The 27733-nt window shown below is 37.4% G+C and overlaps 1 protein-coding gene across 12 annotated transcripts; it reads right to left on the reverse strand.

Annotated features, from left to right (window-relative positions):
* Positions 1-3049: 3049 nt before the first annotated feature.
* LOC117329860 (CREB-binding protein-like) lies at positions 3050-26031 on the reverse strand. Of its 12 annotated transcripts, none has more exons than XM_033888042.1 (29): positions 25533-26031; positions 24652-25289; positions 23216-23365; positions 22628-22910; positions 21725-21847; positions 21339-21476; positions 20302-20515; positions 19239-19271; positions 18419-18536; positions 17949-18075; positions 17646-17764; positions 17270-17461; positions 15833-16063; positions 15216-15545; positions 14822-15050; positions 14365-14483; positions 13895-14065; positions 13461-13618; positions 11465-11584; positions 10906-11001; positions 10302-10379; positions 10030-10097; positions 9564-9726; positions 8986-9132; positions 8387-8666; positions 7805-8014; positions 7112-7288; positions 6192-6473; positions 3050-5808 (listed from the first exon to the last, which is right to left on the reverse strand). In XM_033888042.1, the coding sequence occupies exons 1-29, from the start codon at positions 25618-25620 to the stop codon at positions 4024-4026; spliced, it is 6867 nt and encodes a 2288-aa protein (XP_033743933.1). In that variant the 5' UTR covers positions 25621-26031; the 3' UTR covers positions 3050-4023. The 12 variants fall into 12 exon arrangements, with proteins under 12 accessions (XP_033743933.1, XP_033743931.1, XP_033743939.1 ...); XM_033888040.1 differs by having other exon boundaries at positions 15833-16060; positions 21339-21497; XM_033888048.1 differs by having other exon boundaries at positions 10906-10962; positions 11465-11545; positions 21339-21497.
* Positions 26032-27733: the final 1702 nt, after the last annotated feature.

The raw sequence follows: 27733 nt of genomic DNA on the forward strand, positions 1-27733 counted from the left end.
CTCCCCCAATCCTTCCTTCAGTTCTCTCCCCCCCCCCCCCATCCTCCCCACCAACTTCCTCAGTCCTTCCTCCCCCCCCCCCCAATCCTCCCCATCAACTTCCTTCAGTCTCCCCCCCAATCCTCCCCATCAACTTCCTTCTGTCTCCCCCCCCCCCCTCACCTTCCTTCTCTCCCCCCCCCCCCCATCACTTCCTTCGTTTTTCCCCCCATCCTGTCCTGTCTTTCTCCCCCCCCCATCACCTTCCTTCATCTCCCCCCCCACCTTCCTCCCCCCCCCCCCCCCACTTCCTTCTGTCTCCCCCCCCCCCATCAACTTCCTTCTGTCTCCCCCCCCTCAACTTCCTTCAGTCTCCCCCCCCCCCCCATCAACTTCCTTCAGTCTCCCCCCCCATCAACTTCCTCTCTCCCCCCCCAAATACTTCCTTCGTTCTCCCCACCCCCTCCACTTCCTGTCTCCCCCACAATCGCTCTGCCCCATCGAACTTCCTTCAGTTCCCCCCCCCCCCCCCCATCAACGTCCTCTGTCCTCCCCCCCCCCATCCCCTCCCCCCCCCCCCATCAACTTCCTTCTTTTCCTCTCCCCCCCTCCTTCCTCATTCTGCTCCCCCCCTCTTCCTTCTCTTCCTCCCCCCCATCATCTTCCTCATTCTCCCCCCCCATCAACGTCCTTCAGTCTCGCCCCTCCCGCCCCCCCCCCCATCAACTTCCTTCGTCCTCCCCCCCATCACTCCTCGCAGTTCCCCCCCCATCATTTCTCAGTCTCCCCCCCCCCCCCAATCAACTTCCTTCTTCCCCCCCCCCCCCCCTCAACTTCCTTCATGTCCCCCCCCCCTCAACTTGTCCTTCCCCCCATCAACTTCCTTCAGTCTCCCCCCCCCATCAACTTCCTTCTGTCTCCCCCCCCCCCATCAACTTCCTTCAGTCCCCCCCATCAACTTCCTTCAGTCTCCCCCCCTCCCTCCTTCCTCTGTCTCCCCCCCCCCCTCACTTCCTTCTGTCCCCCCCCCCCCTCCTTCCTTCACCTTCCCCCCCCCCTTCCCCTCCCCCCCCCCTCCCCTTCCTTCCTTCTCTCCCCCCCCCCAGCAACTTCCTTCTGTCTCTCCCTCGTCTCACCCCCCATCAACTTCCTCCTATCAAGTCCCCCCCCCCCCATCAAACTTCCTTCATGTCCCCCCCCCCCCCCATCAACTTCCTTCAGTCTCCCCCCCCCCATCAACTTCCTTCTGTCTCCCCCCCATCAACTTCCTTCAAGTCCCCCCTGCCCCCCCCCCATCAACTTCTTCAGTCCCCTCCCCTCCCCATCAAAACTTCTTCAGGTCCTCCCCACCCCCCAGTCAACTTCTTCTTGTCTCCCACCCCCCCCCCATCAACTTCCTTCAGTCCCCCCCCCCCCCATCAACTTCCTTCTGTCTCCCCCCCCATCAACTTCCTTCTGTCTCCCCCATCCTCCCCATCAATAATTTCCTTCAAGTCTCCATCCACCCTCCAATCCGTCCCATCAATTTCCTTCAGGTCTCTCTCTCCCCCCCCCCACCCCCCCCCCCCCCCCCATCCTCCAAATCAATTTCCTTCAGTCTCCCCTCAGTCAATTTCCCTCCTCATAGCCTTATCCATGTTAACTAGATATGACCACATCTCCTTCCCAAAGGTAATTGCACCCTTCCATTAAGTATTGGTCGAGTTCCCATCCTGCAGTCGCGTACATGGATGCCAATATTTTCTGATAAAATCATAATTTCATTTTAGATACATGAAGTCGGCAAATTCCTATTCTGATCTCGGTCAGAAGCGATAGTTTGATAGGGGATGGGGCAGAGAATGCAAATTCCAAGAGCAGACACTAAGCATTTCAGAAGAAGGGAGATAACTCTTCTAGATTGAACCTGAGCAACTGCAGACTTGGATGCAATTTACACCAACGCTATTCTCGGATAATGTTTTAAGTTACAATAGTATGTTTCCGTCAAGCTCAGATGTTAATCTTAATTTGTCTCAATTAAATTAAAAATAATATTTCAATGAAATTATAATTGAACTCAAAATTGATTTACATTATTTTAACAAGGACACCAATTAGATTCTGAAATCAGCCATCATTTTTGGGTGTTATTTTCGCAAAGTTCAGCACCTTTTACACAATTCCTATAACAACATCCATATTTAAAGCTCTTTTTGTTAATCGATAAATGTTAAATATAGATATCAGATCAGACCTCTCTGAACATACTCCAAGTCTTAATTTTCGGCCAAATTGACAAACTACCTACTCCTTTTTTTTAAATTTTTTCTCTGATCCAAAATTGTCAACGATATATTCAACTGTCAATCAGGTCCTAGTTGTTCAAAAAGTGATTAGCTTAATCACTTGACAAGTGATAATCTCATTTCTCCTCGACTTCAAAATCTGTGTATGTATATTCCTTAAAATAGGCAGGCAGGAAGAGACTGAGGAGTGTTGTAGTTTGATAAACTTTTGTCAAATTAGTTTTACAAGAAACAATTTAATCATGATTTAATTTTTTTTTGTTAAACTGTGATTAGCCTAATCACCTTTTGAACAACTGGGCCCTGTTCGCCATTTCGTTTTTTCTAATCAAGAGGTAACTGATTCCTGACTCGGACTGAAAATTCTTTCCAGTACAAGTCACCACAATTTTCTGAACTTTACATTTTGAATGGGATTTTTAGTTAGAAATAGACAATTGTATAACCGATCGTGAAAATTACACAAATCCTAAATATATCATAATTAGACATGCTTGTGTATCCAGAACAAGATGTACCAGACTAGGCATGAAATAGTACATGCATGTGTTTCAAGATCACTCCAAAGTTTCGGGCAAGTGTGATATGACCTTTTCTTTCTTTTACTTTAAGTTAAATCAACATTCAGTAAAATTTAGATAGTTGAATTTTTTTACCAACAACAAATTTCCAAGATACCGAATGAGTTTTTAAATAGGCGGAAAATTTGGCTGATCAGGAAACCTCCAACACACGTGACTTCTTTTCTTAAGACATTTATAAAACATGAGACGAAACACAAATTCTCTTTGTTTATCATCACTGTATTTATACAACGTTTGCAGGTTGTGTTATGGGCATTCCAGCACACCACTGAAAACTCAACACTACCCAAATAATGTGATTTGTGTGATTTCTGACCAGTTGACAAACTAATGGATGACATGGAAATGACACAGTACTATGAAGTATTACAAAATGTACAAACAGCATGGTAATTCATTTAATAGTGAATTTATAGTGTCTATAGGGTTTGGTTATGGTAAGGTCAATGAAAAATATCTTAATCTACAGAAAGGGAAAAATTAATTTAATTTAGGAATCATACAACTATACAGCCATCTTTGAATGGAAAACACAATGGAAATTGTTTCCAACTTAAAAATTCTACAATAGCACATTCCTCATTTGCACTCCTTTTCTATGACTACAGAGTAGCTTAAAGGATGCGTAATACATGATATACTCGGTTGGCTTACACAAGTTTAACTGTCCACCAAACCGATTTCGTTCCCTAATAAAATCATTACATGAATCTGGTTCTTATTCAAAGGCTGAGATGATAAAATTTATTGTATAAAGAAAGACATTGGAACTGTTAACGTTTTAAACTTGTACAAGACAGTAACAAAAAACATTTGTCTCACCATGCAAACTGTCTTACTCTTTATACCTGATATTGTCACAACTTAACAAACTCTCGCTCATCAAAAATCATTCATACATAATTTCTTCCCCGCAAGCATACGTAGAAATCACACATCTAGTAACACACCAACACACAAAACGTTTTCCTAGTCATATAAAATAAAATATATTAAAACATTTTCTGTCTGACACAAGAAAAAAATCTGTTGATAATTTGTTCTGGAAAAAAAAAAGTCAATACATGGGTGAAAAACAATCGGACACATAACATAAGTCTCTTTGTTATAATGTCACTGACACCATAATTTCTGTAGTAAAATGTCGTCACAAAGCCTAACAATAATATGTGCTACAATGTCTCCACGTAACGTGATAACTGGTCTTGTGGAGTGACCTCAGTGTCTTGTGGTAGACTGAGACCCCCGTCTGGGGGCTGGTTCTGCAATGACATACCACCACTCAACAGTAAACTAGCGTCCTGATTCATTTGACTTGGGTCACCTCCCACGGCGCCCGGGTGAGGTGAACTAGACACAACATGATGTGGCGACATTTGTGGTTGCCGCGGCGATGGGTTCAGCTGCTGCCGGGGTGATAAAGTGGGCTGGGGAGAACGAACAGTCTGTGGTAACGATGCCGACGTGGGCGATCGCACTTGCTGCATAAGTTGTTGGTTACTAACTGCCTGTTGGGCAGACATCTGAGCATTAACCTGGACAGGCTTGCCCCCGGCAGACAGCTGGTGTCTCAGCTGTGCCTGTTGTTGCTGTACTTGTTGCATCATTTGTTGCTGTTGAAACTGTGGCGACATGTGCTGACCATTTCCATCCGCCTGGTAGGCCTGCTGTCCCGTGTAGGGGATACGTGGTCGTTGTACTTGAGTATACTGAGGCTGGGGCTGCTGGAATTGTGGCATCGTCAGCGGTTGATGTTGTTGTTGCTGCTGTTGATGCTGTTGTTGTTGTTGCTGCTGCTGCTGTTGTTGTTGTTGAAGGAGTCGAATACGCTGTTGTTGTTGCTGCTGCTGCTGTTGTTGTTGTTGTTGCTGTTGTTGTTGTTGCTGTTGATACCACATCGGATGGTTGGGTTGGGGCTGTTGTTGTTGTTGGGGATGTGGCTGTTGATTTTGAGTCTGCTGTTGTGTCCTTTGTTTTAAGAAAGCTGCCATGAGTTGCGGGTGAGTTTTTAGAATGTGAAGTACTTGTTGCTGTTGTTGCGGAGAAGCCGGAGATTTGAGAGTTGCCAACAACTGTTGAAGCGGTGTGGTTGGAGGCCGCGGTGCGTTGGGCCCTGTCTGTGGTGGGTTGATGGGAGGCTGTTGTTGCTGAGGATTTGGTCTCGGATATATAGTGTTCTGTGTCATATCCGGGTGCAGACTGGGGTTGGGATTTTGTTGAGGATACTGTTGCTGCTGTGTCCATGTCTGCATTGGCACTTTTTGAGCTGGGATTGACTGGCTCATGGTAGAAGGCATTGGAGGTGGCATGGGCGACGCAGTTGTCATCACAGGTTTGCCCATACTCATCTCTGCTTGCCTCTGAGCCGCTTCCTTGGCCAACTGAGCTGCCTCTAGGGCGCCTTGGGGAGGGCCCGTAGCTGGCTTGCCCGGGATGGCCGGTTGTAGGATGGGAGTAGTGGAGGGGGATGGCTGAGAAGCCACCTGCGTTACTGGTGTAGTTGTGGTTCCACCTCGTTGCATGGAAGCCATTCTCCTCCTCAGCATCTGGGCTTGCTGAAGCCGATGCTGCAACTGCTGCTGCCTCAGTTTATGTTTAATTTGCAAACAGAATGGCACCTGACACTTGTTCTCCGTACAATGTTTCGCGTGATATAGACACAGAGCTATCAGCTGCTTACAGATCGGACACACACCGTTGGTCTTTTTCCTACAACCCTTTGTATGTGAAACCACACGCTTCATCTTTAAACAACTTGGTAGTTTACAATTAGCGTCCTTGCACTGACAAGCATGTACCAGAGATTGTATACAACGCTGAATAGATTGGCGACGAGATTCTGCAGGATTTTCTGGCTTTTCTGAAGGTAATGAACCATCGTCCAAGTCAAGACCTAATTTGTCCATCTTGTGAGTATGACCAATCTTTTCATAGCACGTTGAACACATATCATAATCCTGAAAGTAACAAATAAAATAATATTAGAAATCCTGATTTTTACAGTAATGTTTAACTCTGAAATACTTGTAAGTTTTAAACCAATATAATTAAATGATCTGTATGCAACAACACCATGAGGGAAATTTGAAACCAATAAATTTGAGTGGATATTACATAAAATTGCAGACCCCTTATTCATCCCACACACATGTATTTCTAGGTATTTTTGCCAGTGCAATTCAATAATATAATAAAAGTCAAGTAGTTGAACAATGATGAAGTACAACAGTATTTTCGTTCTTGAGTATGATACAACTTTGAAGTACACTACAGATGCTGAAAAATATGTTTCATGTTCTTCCATTATGAAATATGATCCATTAATTTTAATATAACTTACCTCACACACTCTGCAGTGCCACCGAGTTTCCACATGAGCTTTACAGTTATTGCAGGTGTAAACAAAATTGTCTCTCCCTTGGTTGTGCAGCTCGTACAACAGAGCCATAGTGGAGAGCTTAGCTCTCCGTAGTGACGAGAACTCCTGGTGTTTGTCACGAGCCATTGTCAAGAAAGCATCACGACCGTCCATAAGATCACATGAGATGTACGGATCGGGATCCTGTATGGGCGGAAGAGTAAGAGCCACTTGTTGGCTGTGTAGACGGATCACAAAAAACACCTGTAAACAACAAACATTAGTACTTTAGTAAACAACAAACATTAGTACTTTAATATAATGTCATCGACAACATGTCTTTAGTAGACTTCCATGTATTTTTAATTAGTAACATTAAATCACTAGAACAATCAATATAACCCTATGATTTTATGGTCTCGGAAGAATGTCTACTTTTGCAAGAAAATCAAAAGGACATTTTGGATATAAAGTCAGCATTATTTGACTCTAAACATATTTTCAGGTACAAAAGAGTTTTCAACTTTATCAGTATTATGCTTAGTCAAAGTATATTATTACATCAAGGCGTCCTGCACTGTACGATTGAATACAATATCACACAGCAATCAATGAAAACCAATGTTTTTGCATAAATTAAAGCATGAACACATTTAAGATATTAGGTAATCCTTCGTATAATCTTGTAGAAGATTTGCTGTACTTAGAAGAGCAGGACCTCAAACAGAAAAGGATTACAACTGAAATAGTCAACAATTTTTGAGAAATATTTATAAATCTTCAACAGCACAATGAGACCAAATATCATATACTTCATTCCAGCATGGACAAACGATAGATCAGTGGATTTCCATGAAAGCTACAAGTATACTACTATCTCAGCTGACATTAGTCCAGTTTACCTCTTTGTGCTTCTCCATAGTAGCATACAACTTCTGGGAGAGATTATTTCCACCATGTGGCATATTGGTTTTCTTGTTGTTTTTCCTTTGATTGTTCTTGCTCTTGTTGGCCTTTTTGTTCCTGCCTCCTTTGCCTTTCTTCTTTCCTGTGCCATTTTGCTGCAAGACACAAAGATTCTGTGTAAGTACAACACTCTAAATATAGCGTTGTCTGTCAAGTTCATAAGATAAATACTCATACATATCATAAAAAGACATTCTCGGTACAACCAACTATATTTCCCCCTTTGTTCCTGTTTGATACTCTCTATTAGGGGAGAATCTCTGTCTGTTTTGAAACAAACATCCACAGAAAATCTGATACACAAACCACTATTTTCATATGCATATTTATAACGCTGAATCATAGAATTAACAGGAAACCCCTCAATGTAATCTGTAGTTGGATAATTTTCTAGAACAGACATCGGTTTGGCAGTTGAATAATTTTCTAGAACAGACATCGATTTGGTAGTTGTATGTTATTCATACCACCTATCAGTGTTATCCTATGGTAGATTAGATAGTTAACACTGAATCATAGAATTAACAGGAAACCCCTCAATGTAATCTGTAGTTGGATAATTTTCTAGAACAGACATCGGTTTGGCAGTTGAATAATTTTCTAGAACAGACATCGATTTGGTTACTCACAGAACTACTGTCGCAGTCCTCGGTGCCCTCGACACACTCCACCTCCGCTGCAGCTGCTGCCTCAGCCTCCTCACGTTTACGTTTCTCCTCTTCCTCCTGGTCCAGCTCCTTGATGCTCTCCTCCAACACATTGGGCCAGAAATCACCCTCAAAGTAGGGCATCTCTGTGGCCGATTGCACATTGTTCTCTATGGCATCTTTGTAAATATCCTGAAGGCAGAAATAAAGACACAAATCAAATGATGGAATTCTTTCTTAATTCATTTTTTTATATAAGTCAAGACTTTTCTTCTTCTTTTAAAAAAAAAAAAAGAAAGTAAATGAATTGAATACGTAAGAGTTCAAATTCAATTCTGATAAGTCTTTGATTTTTTTTTTTTTTTGCATAAACTTACATTTATAAATTATCATGTCGATACTATGGTATTGTATTGCTAAGTGACACCTATACTAACAGACCACTTGTTTCTAAAACTTAGTTAAATAGGATGGTAGGCAGGACATTACCAACAAAAAATTTAGCATTTTTGCTTGTTGAAGATTAGGGTAGTGAAACAAACTTAATATTTCCAGTACACATACCTTGTAATCAATCACACAACGCTCAATTATAGCTTTATCCAGCATCTTCTTGTACCACTCCTGCAGTCGTTTGGGTTTTGGAATTTTTTGTTCAGGAGGATGGCAATGGAAGATGTAGTCATCCCCCTCACTAGGTGGACATGCCCATATATGGGCCCACACATACCCCAGCTGCTTGACGTACTCCAGGTAGCCTATAAGAATCTCATGATACACTGCAGTTCTAAGTTGTCGAGGCTGGAAGAAGTATACACTGTCCAGATAGGAAATGTAAACTCTCCTGCAAAGATAAACAGTTAACAATCAAAATCAAGTATAAAAGTGTCATACAAGACAAGTTGTGTTCCTGGTCTATAATTAAGTTTGTATAAAGTAGAAATTTATATAAGTTTCTAAGGTACCTCTTTGATTTTAAAAACACCGTAATTATTTTCACATCATTCTTTTTTTTTTTTTTTTGTAAAAGTTAATTGCCCTTGAAAGACTTAATCAATGCTTGTCAGAAAACAAAATAAAGATCCTGAAGTCAATTTTAATTTTATAAACAAACAACTCTGGGCAATCCAATTCTACAGAGTATATATGGAATTTGTACTTACCGTGTGTTGGGCATTGCACATTCTGATCCATATTCTTGTACATGCATTCCGAAGAAACAGACATCTGTGCCATCTATTTCTTCAAATGCAAACATTGCTTTGGCTCGGTACGGAAAGCTCTCCTGCATCTCATTGTTGTCAACAAACCTGCCAAATCAACAACATAATAAGTCCCGACTCGAGAACAAAATGATATTAATTTCAGAATAAATCATCTGCAGTCCAAGACATCTAATTAAATCCTAGTCTGGTAGATAAGCGATATGAAATTATCAAGCTGATGGACATCAGGTTAATATTTAATCATTCAAACAATGCTTGTACATAGTAAACTTTAAAAATTTGTTAAATAATTAATTATTAAGATAGATTGTGTGACAATGGCGGATAGGAACTTTTTTAAATTCAAAAGTAATGTATATAAATTGATATGAAATTAATTAAGGATGTCAAAACTAATTCAAACCAATTTTCATGGAAAAACAGTAAAGAACACCAGGGGAAGTAACTCTTCATATACTATTGAACAATAAATTTGATGGCTATTGGGTATACAAGTGTATGTTAAGTATATTTACCTTGTCTTCATGCCTGGCTTCACCTCAACTATTTTGTCGTTACTTGACAGCACCTTGATGGTAACATCTCCAGCTCCAGCATCTTTCTTCTTTAAGAAGTTGTTCACTCGGTTTTCCAAGTACGTCCCTAGTTTGGTGTTTGGAATTCCTGAAAAAGCTAAATCTGTTTTCCAGCTCATAAGTATGGTGTTTCTAATACATCAATGCCAGTAAGTATCAAACTGACAGAAAGGCCTCATAAACTGGCTTATTTTCAAAATCAATAATGCTTTTTCAAATTCCCTTTTTTTGTTTTGTTGAAACCATTATTACAACTTTACAGTTATCATCTGTTCCACAACAGAACATAAATTTTACACCATCAACCTTTGTAATGGTGATCACACTGAAATTTTCAGAGTTAATTGTTTTACACAAAATCTTAAGTATCGGGTATTACTGACGACGACACACCAACACTACTTACTCTTTGCACTATATTTGTTTTCCTTTCTTTTCATTCCTTTGGCTTTCAGACAATTTTCACAAGTAAAACTGAAAAAGAAATTTTACAACATTAAGACCATTTCCTCAAAGTTCATCATCTGATTTTGTAAATATTTCATTCATAATTAAATAATTTGATAATCTACAAAGTTTGAGAAAATACAATTAATTTTGATTTTATATTTCAAATCTTCTTTCACAAAATAGATGGTACACATATCAAAATTGCTTTTTCTGATTTCATGAACTTACCCATTTGGCCAGATTGGTTCAAAATGCAGAACACAAATTGTGTGGAGTTTTCTGCCACATTCGTCGCATTCTGTAAATCTGAAATTTACAAAGACAGGGTTTATATTAGTAACGTGTTAAAAGAGACCAGTGCATACAACAAACAGGAATAACATGTATATTATTTGTTCAAAACTATTAACATTTTCCTACAAATTTATCTAGACATGATACCTCAAATTCATAACCATTTAACATTATTTTTTGCACATTGTGATGCAATGCTTGTCACTACTTTTTAAAAATATTCTCATTATTGGTTATCAATATTCAAACGTAACTTCTAATCAAGATAATGCATTAACACAATATATGAATACTCATTATCTCAATTGATATGCAAGATGCAGTTCTAAATTATTTTCATCATAGATTAAAGATAAGAGAGAATTTGTTAATAATCACCACACACAAAAAACATCACTGAGAATAAGAGTGTGAAGAGTTTCTCAGATGTTAGTGATATACGGTAGCTAATGTTTAGGACATCAATATTGCATTATCAACGCTAGTTTTTACACTTTATTTAGCGACAGGTATATAAGCGATATGGATTGGAACTTACGGTTCGTAATCCAACTGGTCGTTCTTCATACGCACAAATTGGTCCTTCCTGATTTTGCTGCAATGATTCATTGTAAATCTTGATAAGGTATTAAAGCTGGAAATAATGGAGAAGTGCAAAATATACTAATTGACATTAAGTGGTCCAAAGGACCTGTATCACAACACCTAAATAAAAAAGATTTTACAGGTTAAATTGCAATGGAAGCATATAAAATACAAAATATACATATTGTAAAATAAAGGTCAACCATTTATATATTTTTCAAATCACCAACACTATATAAAGAATATACTTTTGAATCCCCTAGTGGGGTTTACATATTATTTTTGGAGTGTGGTATATATATCATTTTTGGAATCCCCTTGTGGGGAAAAAATAATATTTTTAGTCCAGAAGTCGTGTATATAGATTATCTTTGGAATCCCTCAAGTGGGGTATATATTGGAATCCCCATGGTGGGGTATATATTTAAGTGTAATAGCCCTTAATGAACAGTTTACAGGGCAAACATTATCATTACAGTAGATGAATAAGAAACTTGTCTTGGTCTACTTACGTTGCAGATTGTGTGGGGTCATCTGATAATTCCACTTCATCTCCTGGGATTTCTTGGAAGCATTTTTCACAGTAAATGTATCTGTCGGAAACAAGGTCACTAGTTTTTCTTTGACTCTGACTTGAATTGTGCCAAATTAATTGGACACAAACACAAAATGGACCACACGGAAAATATACAACATCAACGTCAGCGGAGCACAGCACAGCACGGACAAGCATTGAATAAAGGAGGAGAGAAAGAAACAAAAAAGTGCATAAGCAAAATGATATAAGCAAAAATTAAATGAAAAGTTTTATTCAAACGCATCTAACTTTTTTCTCTTTTAATGGGATCTTTCAAAAATTAAAAGAATTAAGAAGAAAGACCCTAAAATGTCATTAGGGCTGTTCCTTGAAAACATATATGGGGTGGGGGGAAGGCACTTTGAAATTAGGGGACCCAACTATAGAAGTGATTTAAAATTTTGTTAACTCTCCAACATTTCCACTTTTTTGAGGACGGTACCCTTGTATAGAAGCAATTTTAATGTAAAAATGGCACTAACATCAAATACACCAAACAACAGAATCAATTTATTTTAAACCCCACCAACCCATAGATGTGATTTAAATTTGAACCCACCCTACCACATGTATTTTATTAAAGTGCCTCCCCCCTGGCCATATGATTTCCTGGAACAGCCTTTATAAAGACATTCAAGTTTCAGTTAAAAAATTTGCATGAAAAATATTATTCTTGCTTTTTTTGGGTATGACTATCATGTAAAATTCATTTATGATGAATTGATTAATATAGGTTTACAATTAGAAAATTTGTCTTCCAGTCGAGATGCATTTGAATAAAACTGTTAAAGCAAAAGGTATATATAAAGCTGATGAATGATAATGAAAAGCGTGTCAAAAGCATGTTGATCTAGCTCAACTAAATACAAACACAGTAGATAAGATATCTATACACACTACAACACAGACATATATCTACCATGTTCTATTTCCACATGTGTTATAAACTCTTCATTTCCTGTTTACAAATCACAAATCAAAAACAGCCAAATTCAGAACTTCTATAAAATGGCTTCTCTTCATTTTAGAAGTATATTTAATTCTGTATCAAATTATGTGACTGCTTAGTAATAGTTAAATTGACAAGCTTTGTATTTTCATGCTTGCCTTTCTTTCACCATTCAATTTCTCTAATTCTTTAATTGAAAGTCAACACTTTACAACTGAAGATCAATTTGTAGACAAAACCAGTTATTTCTTACTATTAATTTACCAAACCTAACAACATGGTAAATAGATGATTACTACACGGTGAGAACACTACAGATATATACAAGTTTATATATATATGTTGAATAAATACTTTTTGTCACTAATCACACAATAGGATTGCCATGGTTGAGTAAAATAATGGTTAAAAGTGGGTAAAAAAATCATGGTTCGGTGCAGATTGGAGTTTTCATATTTCGGTTCGGTCCTGAATAAGGTGGTTGTGGTTGTCTATTTTTGCAAAGTGTGTGTATTATTTGTATCTTATATATCAATAATGTCTACATGCTACGTAATGCACGTAGTCAGGCAAACCTCAATAAATCTTATGTTTATCACTGTTAAGATATTCTATTTGAGCTTTTTGGATAAGACATCAAAAACTAAGATTACAAAGTTGCCAGAAACAAATTGATAACCAAATCGCACCACAAAAATCTGAACCATGACACCCCAATTAGACAAACAAGTTTAAATTTTACTGATACTAATAAAACAAGCAGGTGAACAAGCAACAAACACATAAAACACATCTAAGTCATCAACAATTTAGAAAAATAAAAATTTTTAATAGCTTACAAAAATCATGTTATGAACATGTTTCTGAACATTTACTGATCCATTTACTGAAATCTTTGTGACATTTAGTGAAATTTTGTTATGACATTTTTAATTTAACTTAAATTAGACCATTTGAAATAACTTGTTAATTAGTTTAATACCTGTTTTGAAAGCTGTAGTAGATGGCATCCCTGGATATAGTACAGAGTTGTTTGCCGTAACAACACAGAACCTGAGGACTGAACACATGCTTTCTGCCACAACAATATCCCAGGGATTGCATAATTGCATCAATTTCCCCCTCAAACACTTCAGACAGCTGAAACAAACAATATATTAATTTTGAATTCTTTGTAAACCTCAAAGTTTGATGTTGTACAATTAACGACAAAAACAGAACAAAATAGACATGAATTTTTTTTTTTTTTTAATTTAATATCATAATTCAATTTGGTCTGTTTTTAATCTTGAATATTATACACAATCAACTTAACAAAAGCATGTGGACGACATCAATTACACTTTATCACGTTAACATAGTTGTATCTTGCTAAAAAGCTTATCAACCTCAAGACACTATTGAAGAAGTCATTACCTTTGTAGCGAATCTGTAGACCTTGGATGTCTTCCTGTTGTACAGCCATGCATTGTCAAACATGAGCCAAACATCGTCTACATACTGCCAAGGGTCAGTGTACTGTCCAGTATCTAACTTTCGTCTGATTGAGGACAGATCCATCGGACGCTTAACAATATCAAAGTAGTCCTACAAAGAAATCAACAATGTTGACATTTACTTTGAAATAATTTAAGACGAAAGAATTATGAGAATAATAACTTAATAGACTTATTTCCAAATCAAATCAAGTCAAAAGTTGTTATTTCCCTTTGAATAGCACAAGATATTCATCAACCATTCGAATAGTTACTCATAACAGTCCAGGTAAAAATTAAAATGCACGATATAGGCGTTTCATCAATTTATACTCAACCTCCCAAAACACTAATTCACCACATGCATGCATCTCACACATGGGGAGGCTGTCCACAAACGACTACACTTACTGGAATCTGTAGTAAAATAGGATCTACGGGCTGTTTGAAAGGCACGGATTCTGGGTCTTGGCAACAAAGTTTGTCAAGTGTTGGCATGAGAGCTTGTCTTAGCTCATCTGGTTTGAATGCTGCAATAAAATAAATGTTATTGATGATAACAAAATATGTATAACCTCTAATCAATTTAAGAATATATAGTTTAAAAACTTATTTTCTCCCTTTTTTAAAACCATGATTTTCCCCATAAAAAATGTAGAAAGATTTATCTCCCTTGACCACTTAACAAGGATTCCAACCTCACAGAGTTGATGGGGTGAGGATATGAATCGCATATGAATTCAACAGCAGTCGAATCTTGAATTTTGATGTTATGATTCATAATTTAAATGAAAGGGAAATAAATAAGCTTAAGTTGAAAAGTATTTTTTGTTTCAAGACTTTTACTTCAGGTCTTTTTAACACCTACTTTTCTTTTGTTTTGGCTTGGCTGGCGTGGCATTAGCAGAAGCTGCTGCTGCTGCTGTTGCCCCTGTAGCACTATTGGCGACAATTAAAGCAGTTGATGTGCTTCCATTCATAGGACTAGGAGTAGGTTGTTCAAGGGACGTCTCAGCTTCCGTAGCACTTAAAGCAGATTTTGGGGTTTGGACTTCCAAACTAACACAATTTTTCTCACTGGCTGGTTCTTCTTTCACCTGAAAGTCATATAATCATATTGTCTTTATCCAAGCAAAATGACAAGACATTAATCTTGAAATAATTCTACTAAATCTTCGAGGAAACCAAAATTAGACACTTGCACTCAAGAATTACTTTCCTACAATTTTATTTCTAAATTCAAAATAAATCCCTTCACTTACCGGGACATTCTCTGTGCTCTCTTGTTTAATTTCTTCTGTTGACATCTCCATTTTGATCTCTGGTGACTTGATGTCTGGTTTGATATCGACAGCAGCAGATGTTGTGGCCACAGATACCATGGCTGTTGACATGGATGCTGTGGACATGACTGTGATGGGAGAACTAACCATCACAGACGTGGAGACGGAGGAGTTGTTGACCAGTAGATTTCCTGTCGTACACGGGGCAGACAGCACCTCTGACAAAGTCTGGGGCTGAGAGTTGTGAATGTCTATTGGTTCTATCTTTACTTTAACATCCGGCATGGGCTGTTGTAAACTAACTGTGACCTAAACGGGAAAACAATTCCATCATCATACAAACTTATCATTCAAGAAAACAGAATTTATCTGTACAATGCAAGACTACATAGAAATGATTGTTCCAAAAAACATAAGGAGATTAAAAGATTTATTTAAATTTAAAATAGATAGATTTTAAACTTTATTTCAGTCAAATAAAAATGTGCAAATTACACGAGATTTTACGGTAAGGTGAAATTCATTTCAAAGTATTGTGTGAATCAGATTCCACCGATAAAAATTCCCAGTAATTACACTGACAATAGTTAACCTACCTGCTGGCTAGGTGCAGTGATGGTGGATGACTGTGACATTTGAACAGCTGTGGTCTGAATGTTTTGGTTTGGCTGTTGACTCTGCTGTTGGGAGTGGGATGGACTATTGAGCAGGTTGAGAGTCTGCTGGTCCATGGTCGTCGTACTCAGCTGCCCCAGGGACGTCGTAGTTTGCTGACTCTGGGACACGGGTGGTGACTGGGATACCTGGGATACAGAGATCGGTGACTGCTGGCAAGGAAACAAAATAATATGTCAGCCATTGCCAATACTTCAGTCTACTTTTGTAGTAGATGATGACAGCTATTTCAGTACAATATACAAGACTTACTTTTTATGCCTACTTTTATGTTTTGTAAGTGAACTGCACGATTGGCAACAGAAATGCATGTTCAACATTTGCAGTTTTTGGTTTTCTTTCTCATTTTAAATGTTTCTTTTTTTTAAAACACCAGAAAATTTTATTTCAAAATGAATAATGGAAGATCATAAAATAATAGATTTCAATAGATTGCCTCTGTTAGGAGCATTTTTGTGATCCCATTTGGACAATACCCTTCATTCCTACTTAAACATTTCCAACAAAATTCATTCGAAATCCCTCAAATCAATCCGGGCTAGTATTTATTTACAATAAATGTTGATAATACACAGATACTGCATCATCTTGCTTACTCCTATAACATAAGAGGCCGCTGGTCGGCTCTTTTTCTATTGGATATTATTTTGCCGACTGCGACCTCTTATTTCCGAAGCACTAATTCTTTGATGCAGTTTCCGCCCGAAATCCGGGCGGAACTAAATATGCTTGAAAAAAATACTTAAGAGGTTGACAGGTCATTACAACGATGTTTACGTATCATGTATGCAATATTCATCCCATATGTATGTCACAGACACAAATATATAGTATAATACGGTGTATAACACACAAAATACATGCCCATGTCGTTGTAGCACTTTTCTAGTCGTTTTTAAAAATGGCTGCCTAAAGGTTGATACAAAATATTTGTCGTTATTTCAAACGGAACGAAATGGTATGGACTATGTTGTATTCCGCTTGTAGGACATAGGTTGTAATCCAATTTTGTATTAACCGGCAAATCACGTGGTATTTTTACTATCACTAACGGCAGTATTGTCTGCTTGCGCTCTGCTCCGCTTCGGAAGAAGAAAACTTCATAATATGTGTTTGTTACGAAATTATTCTCATTTAATCATTGGATTATGGAAAGAAATATATATTGGACACCGTTGATCATTTAAATGTAAGTTGACACGCTATATTTTTGCAATAAACGAACTTTGAAAATTTCATCGTCAGCATCGGGAAAATCAGCTATGGGCAGTTAGAGGTTACACGGCGCTAGTCAAAAGTATCTCGCCGTGTAAAACCTCTAACATTGTTGGAGTACATCTTGCTATGGTAATAGTTACCTGTGGCAACTGAGAGAAGTGAGTTTGTTGCTGTGACTGGGGAAGGGATGTTGGCTGCTGCAGCTGAGGCTGGGGTTGACCTGCCATGAGTGTCGCGGGCATGCGAGTCTTTGCCTCCAGACTTTGGACCTCTCTTTGCAGCTGTGCCGAGACTAGATTGAGTTGTGGATTCTGGGAGTTCGGAGGTCCAAGCTACATGTGAAAGTTACAAAATGTCAACTATCTGATAAAGATACTTTGAGATAACAGTTATCACTTCAGATTTACACTGAAATCATAAGTGGCTCATCTCCAAGATTTAGTCTATTAAGTTTCTCATTTTACAGAAATCAAATAACTACGAAAACATTGATATGATATATCATTAATAACATACCTGGCCTTGTGGCCTGGTCAAGTGCATGGGCATCCTTGGTCCTCCTGCTGGCATTGGGGCTGATGAGGACAGACTGAACATATCAGCTGTGAATGGTGGACCAGCTCCCAGGGGGCCATCTACAAATAGTGACAAATCACAGTTAACTGAACGATAAAACAGCAAGAAATCATTAAATTTATATCTATTTACTACCTAATAATATTGACAAACAATATGCTTAGGAATATCAGAACATCACATTTATCTTGCAATAGAATCATATGACCTCCGGAGTCGTACCAATATGAATGAACTACTTACTTTCTGTGGCTCTCAGCTGCGGCTGTGGCGGGCCACCTCCTGTCCTACCAATCCTCTGCATCCTCTTCTCTTCCAATTCCTTTTGAATTTTATAAATTTTCTCTGCCAATAGGTGATAGTATTCTTCCTGTATACAAAATTGGGAAACTCTTTTTACAATTCTTTACTAATGAGTCGAAGGAGACAATATAAGAACTTCAAAGATTTGATGCCTGCACCTGTGCAAGTGTCAGATTACAATAATACAACATTTCATTTCAATGTTTTTTCTTTAGGTTTTAATTAATCTGCTTTTACAAACATGATTATTGAGATAGAAGTATTCCATTTTAAAATCATATGCTGAGACCTTAATCTTTCCACGATCAATGACCAAACAGGAAAAGAATATTGAATTTTAAAACCTGATAGACGGTTCTGACTTCACAGGTGACATCCCAAACATTTGCTGTTTTATCCTCTTTACTTACTCTGCTGTTGGCAGTCTCGTACATATCTCCTTCCACTTTCCTTGCATACGCTACAAGATTGTTCATTCTTCTGTCTTTAAGTGCAGCTGGGTCTGGGGTTGGAAATATCGCCTGGACACTAAAATACACAAATAAACTATGTGCAGACAAAATTACCGAAAATTTACCTGATACATGTGCAGTGTAGTCATAACCATTACAAATCAAGTTACAAAACAAGTATATTTAAGCAATGTTCTCGCATTTTAAAATATCTTTTCATATTTTGTGTTAACAGGTAGCAAGATGTAGCAAGACTAGTATTGTAGTATCAGAAACTATGGTGCAAAAAGATATTGGTTAAAATCTGCATGGTGACCCTCAGCGCTGGCTATTCAACCCCTTCAAATCAAATCTAGTAGTCCACTTTTTACTTTCACCAAAGTCATGCAAGAGTTTACAGCTATTTCAGGGACTAATTTAATATTTCCCATCCTTAGTTGACAAGATATAGGCAGGTCTGTTAAAAGCTTTTGTCTCCACACAAGTTGGTTATAAACGTGCAGCAATCCAACCAGGGCTCATGCTGTGGTAATCAGTTGATGTAACCATATAATTGCCTTATTTCTCCAGGCATGCTTCGAAACAAAAACTTGGAACAAAATATTCATAATTAAGATCCATTATGATCTGATAAAAGTTAATTTCTTGTTCACAGAAAAATGTCAGCATAACCAGCCAAATATCCTGGGGTATTGCGGAAAAAATCAGCAATTTTGAGAATTGGCTACAACACTAAGAAGTACAGAGTGAGCCCGGTATATTTTTTTTGTCTAATTACCTCAATCCAAACTCCACACACAGGCCACTCAACCTTCAATGACGAAACATTTTGACATCATTGAAAACCCCACATATGGTACACAAAACTCCTCTATTTATATCTTTCGTTTCTAACTTTTTTTTCTTTTTCCGATAGCTGCCAAAGGAATAGTAAATGTGCTACCATAGGTGAATATTATCTATAGACACCACTGAAAAATCATTTTGGAACCAAATTTCCACAAATAATCACTTTTCTTTTAAAAAAGACAAAAAATGAATAATTTTGTCAATGAAATATCTTGTGAAATTCAGGTACCAAGAATCAATGTTCCAATATGCAAGATGTTTATCCCTGGTCCTGCTTCTTATACTTTAGGATACTGTATCTAACAAAAATGCAACAAAGGGGATACAGATTCTTCAAAATACTTTCGCCATTGATAAGAACTTTTTATATTACTAATATTATCATTCAAACATCAACAGCAATGCATAAAATGATATTTAATTCAATTAATCATGAGGGTCACCATGCAATTTTTAAGATGTGATATCTATAGATGATTTCCTACATCAACTGTCTGTAGCCATTACTAGAAAACAACTTCATAATACCGTATTACAAAGAATGGCAAAAAAACCTAAAAGCTGAACCATCAAAGCAAACTTACAATTTTTTTTTAATTTTGTTTTTCCACAAGACAGCATTACAATCTTAACTGTTGTTATTTTCGAAAATTTCTCCAAAACATAATGCTTATCTAAATACTTTTTTAAAAATGGAAATGTCTGCATTTAAACTCATCTTTATAAAACCGTACCTTCAAGTAAGGACTTTTCAAGTCTGTTTATAAATGCATCTTTCAAGCAATAAAACAAAATGAAGAATTCCCCATACACTGACCTATTTTACTGTACACGTTTTCGACCAATGTGATCAAATTAAAATTTCAACAAACTACTAAAAGAGAAATATTTTACACAAACCAAATGCAGTATAAAGCTAAACATACATGTATGTACTAATATTAATACATGTATGAGATCAAGAGAAGATAGAATAAACTGGTAAAACTTACAGTTTGTGGACTAGGTGGTTTCTCAGGTCCTGTGTGACACTTTGGTGCCATTCCTTAGAGCCTCGGTTGGTTTGTGCCATGTTCTGTGCTGGGTTGTTAGGGTTCTGGCCCAGTGGGTCAGACGACCCTAAGCCAGTTCCCAAGCCACCAACACCTGGAGGCAACCCACCCAAAAGCTGTGACACCTGATTTGACGGGTTCGAGTTCAACCCTCCTGTAAATATTCAGTAAATTGTATCATTATTTGTCACTTATTCATTCAAAGATGCTACAAACTGAAGTTACGATCGGTTGAAAAGAACAATAGGCTGTTGTTTGATTTTATACAATACTAAAAGTTACATACTTTGTGTTATAACCAGCTTCCAAAAGTTTGAGTTTCTATAACTTTTAAGTGAAAATGTTATCATACTCAACCTCCATATAGATATCTTTTATTTTTATTTTCACATACAATATACATCCTCTTTAAATTATCAGATATCATAATCATCAACATTAATTCATCATTTATCACCCTCTCCATCATACTCAAATCTATTTTTTGGTTTAACTTTTGACACGTCTTTAACAGCTATTGTCATTTAAGGACGTGTCTGGTTTTAGGAAAGCCGGAGTATCCAGAGAAAAACCACCAACCTACAGTCAGTACCAAGCAACTGCCCCAGGTGGGTTTCAAACTCGCAACCCAGAGGTGGAGGGCTAGTGATAAAGTGTCGGGACACCTTAACCACTCAGCCACTGCTTCACCATAACATCTCATAGATATGCATCATCATTGTACATAAATACAACATGTGATATTGTATCATCCTCAATATTGATATCACACAGCAGTATTCCTCCTAACATATACAGTTAGTATAGACTTTTATCACATAATCAGCATGTTATCCAGTAAATTCATCTGTGTGCACATTATCATAATATGGACAATGACATCACGTTGTGAATTGTGAATGACACAACAAAATGGCTGCCTCCATTTGATTATGCACTCCACTTTTTTTTACTTCTTTCTCAATAAAGCTACAAACCTGGAACTCCTGGTGCCCGTACGGGATTTTGTTGAGATGGAGGAGACAGCCCTAATGCAGCGTAAGCTCTCTTCATCTGAAGGTCAGTAACGCCTGGCGGTCCCTGACCTGTCAGGGGGTTAGCAGGGGCACTGGTTGCTGGAGTTTGAGGAAGGAGCACTACTCCCAATTAGTTTCAATATAGCATTGTGTCAGAGAAAACAGACAAAAACAAGATTTTTTCCTTGAAAACCAAAATTGTAGCGAAAGTTAAATTATAACATATAACCGTCCTATGAAGAAGATAATGACTAGTGCTTAACTCATTTAAAAAAAATTCGTAAGAAGTTTGATATTTATCTTACAACTCAAATTTGTTGACAGACAAGACCAGTATATAGTAATACCTGTTGCTGCAGGATGACGTTGCTTGTCTGATGCATGTTTCAAAGGAAGACACACAGGACAATCGCTCCGTGTACAGTTCTTCCAGTGGGTGATGATCTGTCTGGATGATGCACAATGAGCGACTGAAAAAAATAATTTCTGATTACTTCTGAACGACGCTGTAAGCTATACTATTTTCCCAATATAATGTTGAAATCAATATCTCTTAGATGAAAATATCAACGAATCTTGCATTAGTTTGAAAAAAAAACTTTTTAGGAATGTTGATAAAAACTTGATGAATTGGATTTTCAGTCATGTCTTAATATTTATAGGGTATAGATTAAAGGTGGCAACAATGCAAAATTTCACCAACATTTTCTATAAAACCCTTTTCTTATTTTTCAGATGAACTCTGAAATTTTGTGAGACTCAGAGCTTGCATCAAAATGAAATAGTTCAATAAATCACTTGAAGCAACTTCTGAGTCCATTAATTTCAACAAGAAACATCAAAATTTTCATAAAAATGAAACATGGCATTCTTTCAGTTTATAGTATATCATTATGCCATTGTACAAGTTTCTGAAAGTATATCAAATGACAGTATTATTGTTGTGCACGAATATCAAAGCCATCATCTGGGTGGAGATAGTCAGCCATTTGCATCGACTAGCTAAGTCTTTCAAGTGCTTGTAACTGCTTTTCGTTCAAACACTTGAAATATTTGCGGGACTAAAGTGCAAACTAAAAGTATCTTGTTCAAGGATACAACACAGCGCCAGTGCCGGGACTGGAACAAGCGACCCTTCAGTCACATACCCTGTGTCTTACCACTAGACCACTGTGCCTTCTGACATTTGTGTGCAAAGAGCAGCAGCAGGAATTTTACCAAGACAAACTTCGTTTTATATAAATAATTACCTTGACAAGATTTTCCAGCATTACAATGGGTCATATGATTGAGAACATTCTTCATGGTACGACAATGAGGAAGAGAGCAGACTTCTCCTTGATTATTGCTGGTTTCCCTCCTCTGACATTTGTGTGCGTGCAGCAGAAGGACCAACTGTTGCTGAATAAGCTTCCTCTTTTCGGGGTCAGCTGTCGGTGGTTGAGCTCCTCCAGGGCCAGGGACTGTACCTGCAGATGCTGATGTTGTTGCTGTGTTGGGACCTATATTGGGCAATACACCATGCTGTTGATTCTGAAATAAAGTGTTTTAATTTCAAACATGTGATACATTAACACCCTACTAATGTAAAGTGGTCAATGAAATTTTAATTGTACGATACTCGACACCCTACTTCTGTAAACTGATCAATAAAATTTGTATCTACAGCTCAAAGTAGCAGTGTTGCTACACAGAAGTTTTTAATGACCTGGAGATTGGTTACAATATTTTTTACATCCTATTAAAGGCTTTCGTGTACATGCACTCTCTCTAAACAAAGATAACTTCAAAAGATTTGTGTTTTGACTGTTCCAAGGCACGTGACATGCAGTACTTACTGTATTCATTGCATTTGTTGGCATACTAATTGATGTTGTGGTCATGGTAGAAGACAGAGATTGATTATAGCTAGCAGTAGAAGATGGGTGTCCAGCTATATTGGAAGGGTTGTTGAAACCGAAGCCTCCTGCATGGGGTGGCCCATTAGGCTGAAAAAAGCAATGGGCGATCATAATATTGTTTTGGGTTGGAAATATTTAATGCAATTCATAACACAAGTTTACATTATATAAAACTGCAGACTTAATAGGAAGATATTTTCGACCAAGTTGCGAACATTTATTGTTGGGAGTGAGCAGAGATTTTACATTGGATGTAGCAAACGTAAACTGTTACAAATGCACAACGAATCATTCAAAGTATCTAATCAGCTTAATAACTTTACCCTACTTATGATAGTTGACTGCATATTCCTGCATTGCCACTTAAAAATGCATCTATGGAGTTGAAAAATCTTGGGACATTATCTGAAATCTTGACTGATGTGTTTGACAACTTTTGCTAGCTTGCAACAATTGATCAAAAGACAGTATACGTTACCTGCCATTTCATTTGTCATACATTTTTCTGTGGCTTGTACTATATTTTTTTCGACAGCATGGTTTCAAAGTTTATCAATGTTGACACTTATTTTGTAAGTAATGTAAAGGAATGATCAGAGTGGGACTCGAATCAAGGTACAACAATGTAAACAAGCAACTAATTCTTTCCTCTATTTCCAAAATCTTTACCTCCTGAATGCAGCAGTATTTACAACATCGTTTTGGGTATCTCTTTACAAAATACACCCATGCATACATGAAACATGGATAGGTCATCGCGAGTTTGTAAGGGAGGGAAAATGAAACGGCTAGATCGGCACTAACATATATAGGGCTATCAACTGATTTTCTACCCCGGCCACAAGTGACCAAAACGCGAAACAATCACCACTGTTCTCAATTACAAATTAACTAGACAGAACACATGTATTTGGAACATCTATATTCCAGTATAGCATTATTTTACTATAACTTTCTGTGTTCAACATATTGCTTTCATCATAAAGTTATGCAGCATTCACCTTGTATACAAATGAGTTTTATGAAATGTTCAGTGTTTTCATTTTGAAAATTAATTCAGTTTGGTTATGATTTATTATCAACCAACACCAGACAGATTGGTTCGTCTAATACCACTTTAAAATATATATATTTATGTCATGTGCCAATACGATTTGTATGCTGGAGGCCAATGTCTCTCCATCCAAAGCCCTGGATGGAATCATTGGGTGGTTAGGCGACGGCGACAGTGGTAATGCACTTTTCTTTCACCTAGGCAGTCAGGGGGGGGGGTTAAATTCCTCATCAGATGAGAAATATTGAAAGGTATATGGGGTCACCTGCCCAACTACATGGGTTTACAATAATTCATTAGATTCCACTTATATACAAACCTTCATCAACTGTGGAGTTTGTGCAGCATTTAAACCAGGAAGTCCTAAATTTTGGTGAGTCTGCATCTGTTGTGGACCAGGCAAATTTCCAAGCATATTATTGGCTTGTGACATTGCCTGACTCATGTTATTTGTGTTCATGCTCATACTTCGATTTGGACCACTCAATGGTCCGTTCTGTATCATCTGATTATGTCCAATAGTAAGTCCAGAACCATGTGGAATCCCCTTCAAAACAGCGTTCGGTACACTGCTTGCCATAGCTACAGTACTATTTGAAATATTGTTTGCCATTGTAAAAGTAGCACTACTTGATGGGAAATTTCCATCCACGCTCACTCCACCTTTACCAACAGATCCATGAGGGGGCGAGGATAAATTGTTCGAGAGAGGACTTTTCACATTGTTGAGAGAATTTGCAATACTTCCAACATTTGGGCTCCGGTTCTGGGCATTCTGAAGAGAATTTACTATATTCAGAGGTGGAGTTGGATTGCTGGATAAAAGCTGGGAGAGTTGAACATGTCTTTGTGATGTTGTGTCTTGTCCACTATGAGAATCGTTTGTCCCATTATGGGAAGGCTCCCCTGTTCCCATCAATTCGTCAGGAAGATCGTTCATTATATCCCACAATAGTTCTGAATAAAACAAAACAATCAATAATGAAATTGAATATACCAAATTTATATTCATTTCAACAAAAAATATGCAAAATCCAAAACGTCTGATCAAGGCGCCGGAACGGTACCATTTTATCTTTTTTTCTGTGGCAAAAGCGTCATCGCAGTTGCCATCAAAAAATGCATGCAACAGATTAACAAAATGGCTCCGAATGTAAAAACAGATATTATTAAATGTATATTTTGCAAATAGTTGCTTACCTCCTTGATCAGACCCCATACTTTGCCGTGGAGATGATACTTTCTGTCGCTTGGCCGCTGGTGGGCCATCTGCAAGTTGGTCGGCCATGATCGCTTAGCTAAATAAAGCAAGGCCCTGACCTGCTGCAGACAACAATAATATGCAATAACACCTACGATCCAGAGTCAGTCAGATTAAAATGAATGTTCAAGAATACCGCACAAATTAAAATTTCGGCCATAACTGCATTACATTTCCGAATATTGTTATTTGGAAAGCCCAATTTCGATTCACACCGAGAGTTCATCACAAAGCCGATCACATTCCGAATATATTAGGCTCACATCTTGAACAAAATCAATCGGAATGTCCAAAATCCGATCTCAAAATTTTCAACGATAAATTATGATGAAAATCATTTGGTCATAATCCAATGAATGGAAGTCTTCATCGAATTATTGTCTTCAAAATAATCCAAATTTACTGATCTCAACAACCCAAGATGGCGGCTGTTGATGAAAAGTTTTACGCTTGTCACAGAAAACTCCGAACATATCCGAAGTAAAATTTCCAAAACCGAGTGTACCACGTGACCTCAGTATCGCAGCGCAATTGGCTATCTGTGACTCATCGACCCTATTTCGGGTCATTAGCGGAGAACTACGGAAATTGACGAAATAAAATTATGGGATATACGGCCGACCCCGTCAAATTAGTTATTGGCTTGTAAAAAATATTATACAATACCTCCATTTTACAATGAAATACAAAACATAGAAACACACTTGAGACACCAAACGCACACGAATGATTTATTATCATATAAACTACGTTTGCAAGTGTGATTTTGGTGAAATTAAAACATATTTTATCAGTGTAAACACGAAACATGTATGTTGCTGGAAAGGGTAACGAAAAATCATGGCCGCCGAAAAAATCAGATTGATTTCTTCTTGTGCCGGGTTATTGGAGTAAATTTAGACAATGAGATTATGTCAAGGTTAATGCCTGTCATTTATTCTATGTAACCGCTAAGTTACTGGACACAATTTGGTCGCAAATCATGGGAACCGGTATGTGACTTTTACCATAGGTGACCCCCCGGCTGGGCTCTATACATTCTATAGTGTCTAGGGCATCCAGCATCCATAGACAGTTGGTACCGGTACCATATAGCTTTGGGGGCAAATCAGAGACTCAAATTTTGTTAAATAGAGAAAAAGAGTTAATTTATCTTAAAACTTTACGAAGAATTTTCACACAATTAATTAATTTATAAGATGTATATGTTGTGAATGAAGTCTTAGACTAAGGATATGATATGGATACAGAATATTACGGGACATTTCTAATGGATCAATAATGATATATTTATAGCATTTTGGGATATATTTATAAAAGTGAAATCAAAACAGCTTAATTTCAAATGTGTCAAAAAATTGTATACAGACTTTAACGTTAGTTATTTTTTTTATGATACTGATGCTGGGTATGATTACCATGTAATTATATTGTAATTAAAAATACATATTTAATAAAAAGCACGTGTCAGAAAAACAACGAAAACTTACTGTTTTTTGTTTAGTTGATATTCCAACGTGAAACTAATTTTTTTTTATTTGATGTATAATTATTATTTCCACCGACCTCGCATACTGTTTCATGAAGTCCGTTAGCATCGTCCGCGGTCATATACAAAAAATGAACGAGGGAAACAGCTGAAATCTACCATATTATTTCGTTTTAAATGAAAAAAAAGGAAATATGAAGCGAAAAAAGTCAATATTTCTAAGATTTTAATCCGAGAAAGCATTTTGTTTTCACCTTTATCTTAACAATTAATCAATTCCGCCTAATAAAATCTATTTTAACTTGTAATCGACAATGACCAGTAAGCTAAAATTAAAGTCGTCATTCTGACTTGAAGATTATTAAAACATATCTAGAGGTTGCATATGTACTATATAAACCAATTGATTTTAACTCGCTTTTATAAATTGTACATTTAATCATATGATTTTGGTTCACATTTGCTACATACATGGATAACACTTCGACAAAAAAAAAAAGAAAAAAAACTTCAATTCGAAATCTTACTCAGATAGTTGTTGTGGTAAATGGTGTGTGTTGTTTATTTGGTAAATCTCATCACCAAGGAAGTATAAAATGCGTACAATACAAATTAAGGTATTTCCAACTCAAAGGTTTTAACGTGTATGTC

The sequence above is a fragment of the Pecten maximus genome, chromosome 6 (assembly GCF_902652985.1).
Source record: "Pecten maximus chromosome 6, xPecMax1.1, whole genome shotgun sequence".
NCBI lineage: Eukaryota > Metazoa > Mollusca > Bivalvia > Pectinida > Pectinidae > Pecten > Pecten maximus.

Excerpts from the sequence above, each read along its gene's own strand:
- LOC117329860 (XM_033888039.1), bottom strand. The coding sequence starts at position 25,620 with ATGGCCGACCAACTTGCAGATGGCCCACCAGCGGCCAAGCGACAGAAA. Across the intron at positions 19,272-20,301 it reads AACCACCTAGTCCACAAACT|GTTGAGTGGCCTGTGTGTGG; the intron begins GTAAGTTTTACC and ends TCGTCATTGAAG. Across the intron at positions 15,546-15,832 it reads TCACTGCACCTAGCCAGCAG|GTCACAGTTAGTTTACAACA; the intron begins GTAGGTTAACTA and ends TTTCCCGTTTAG.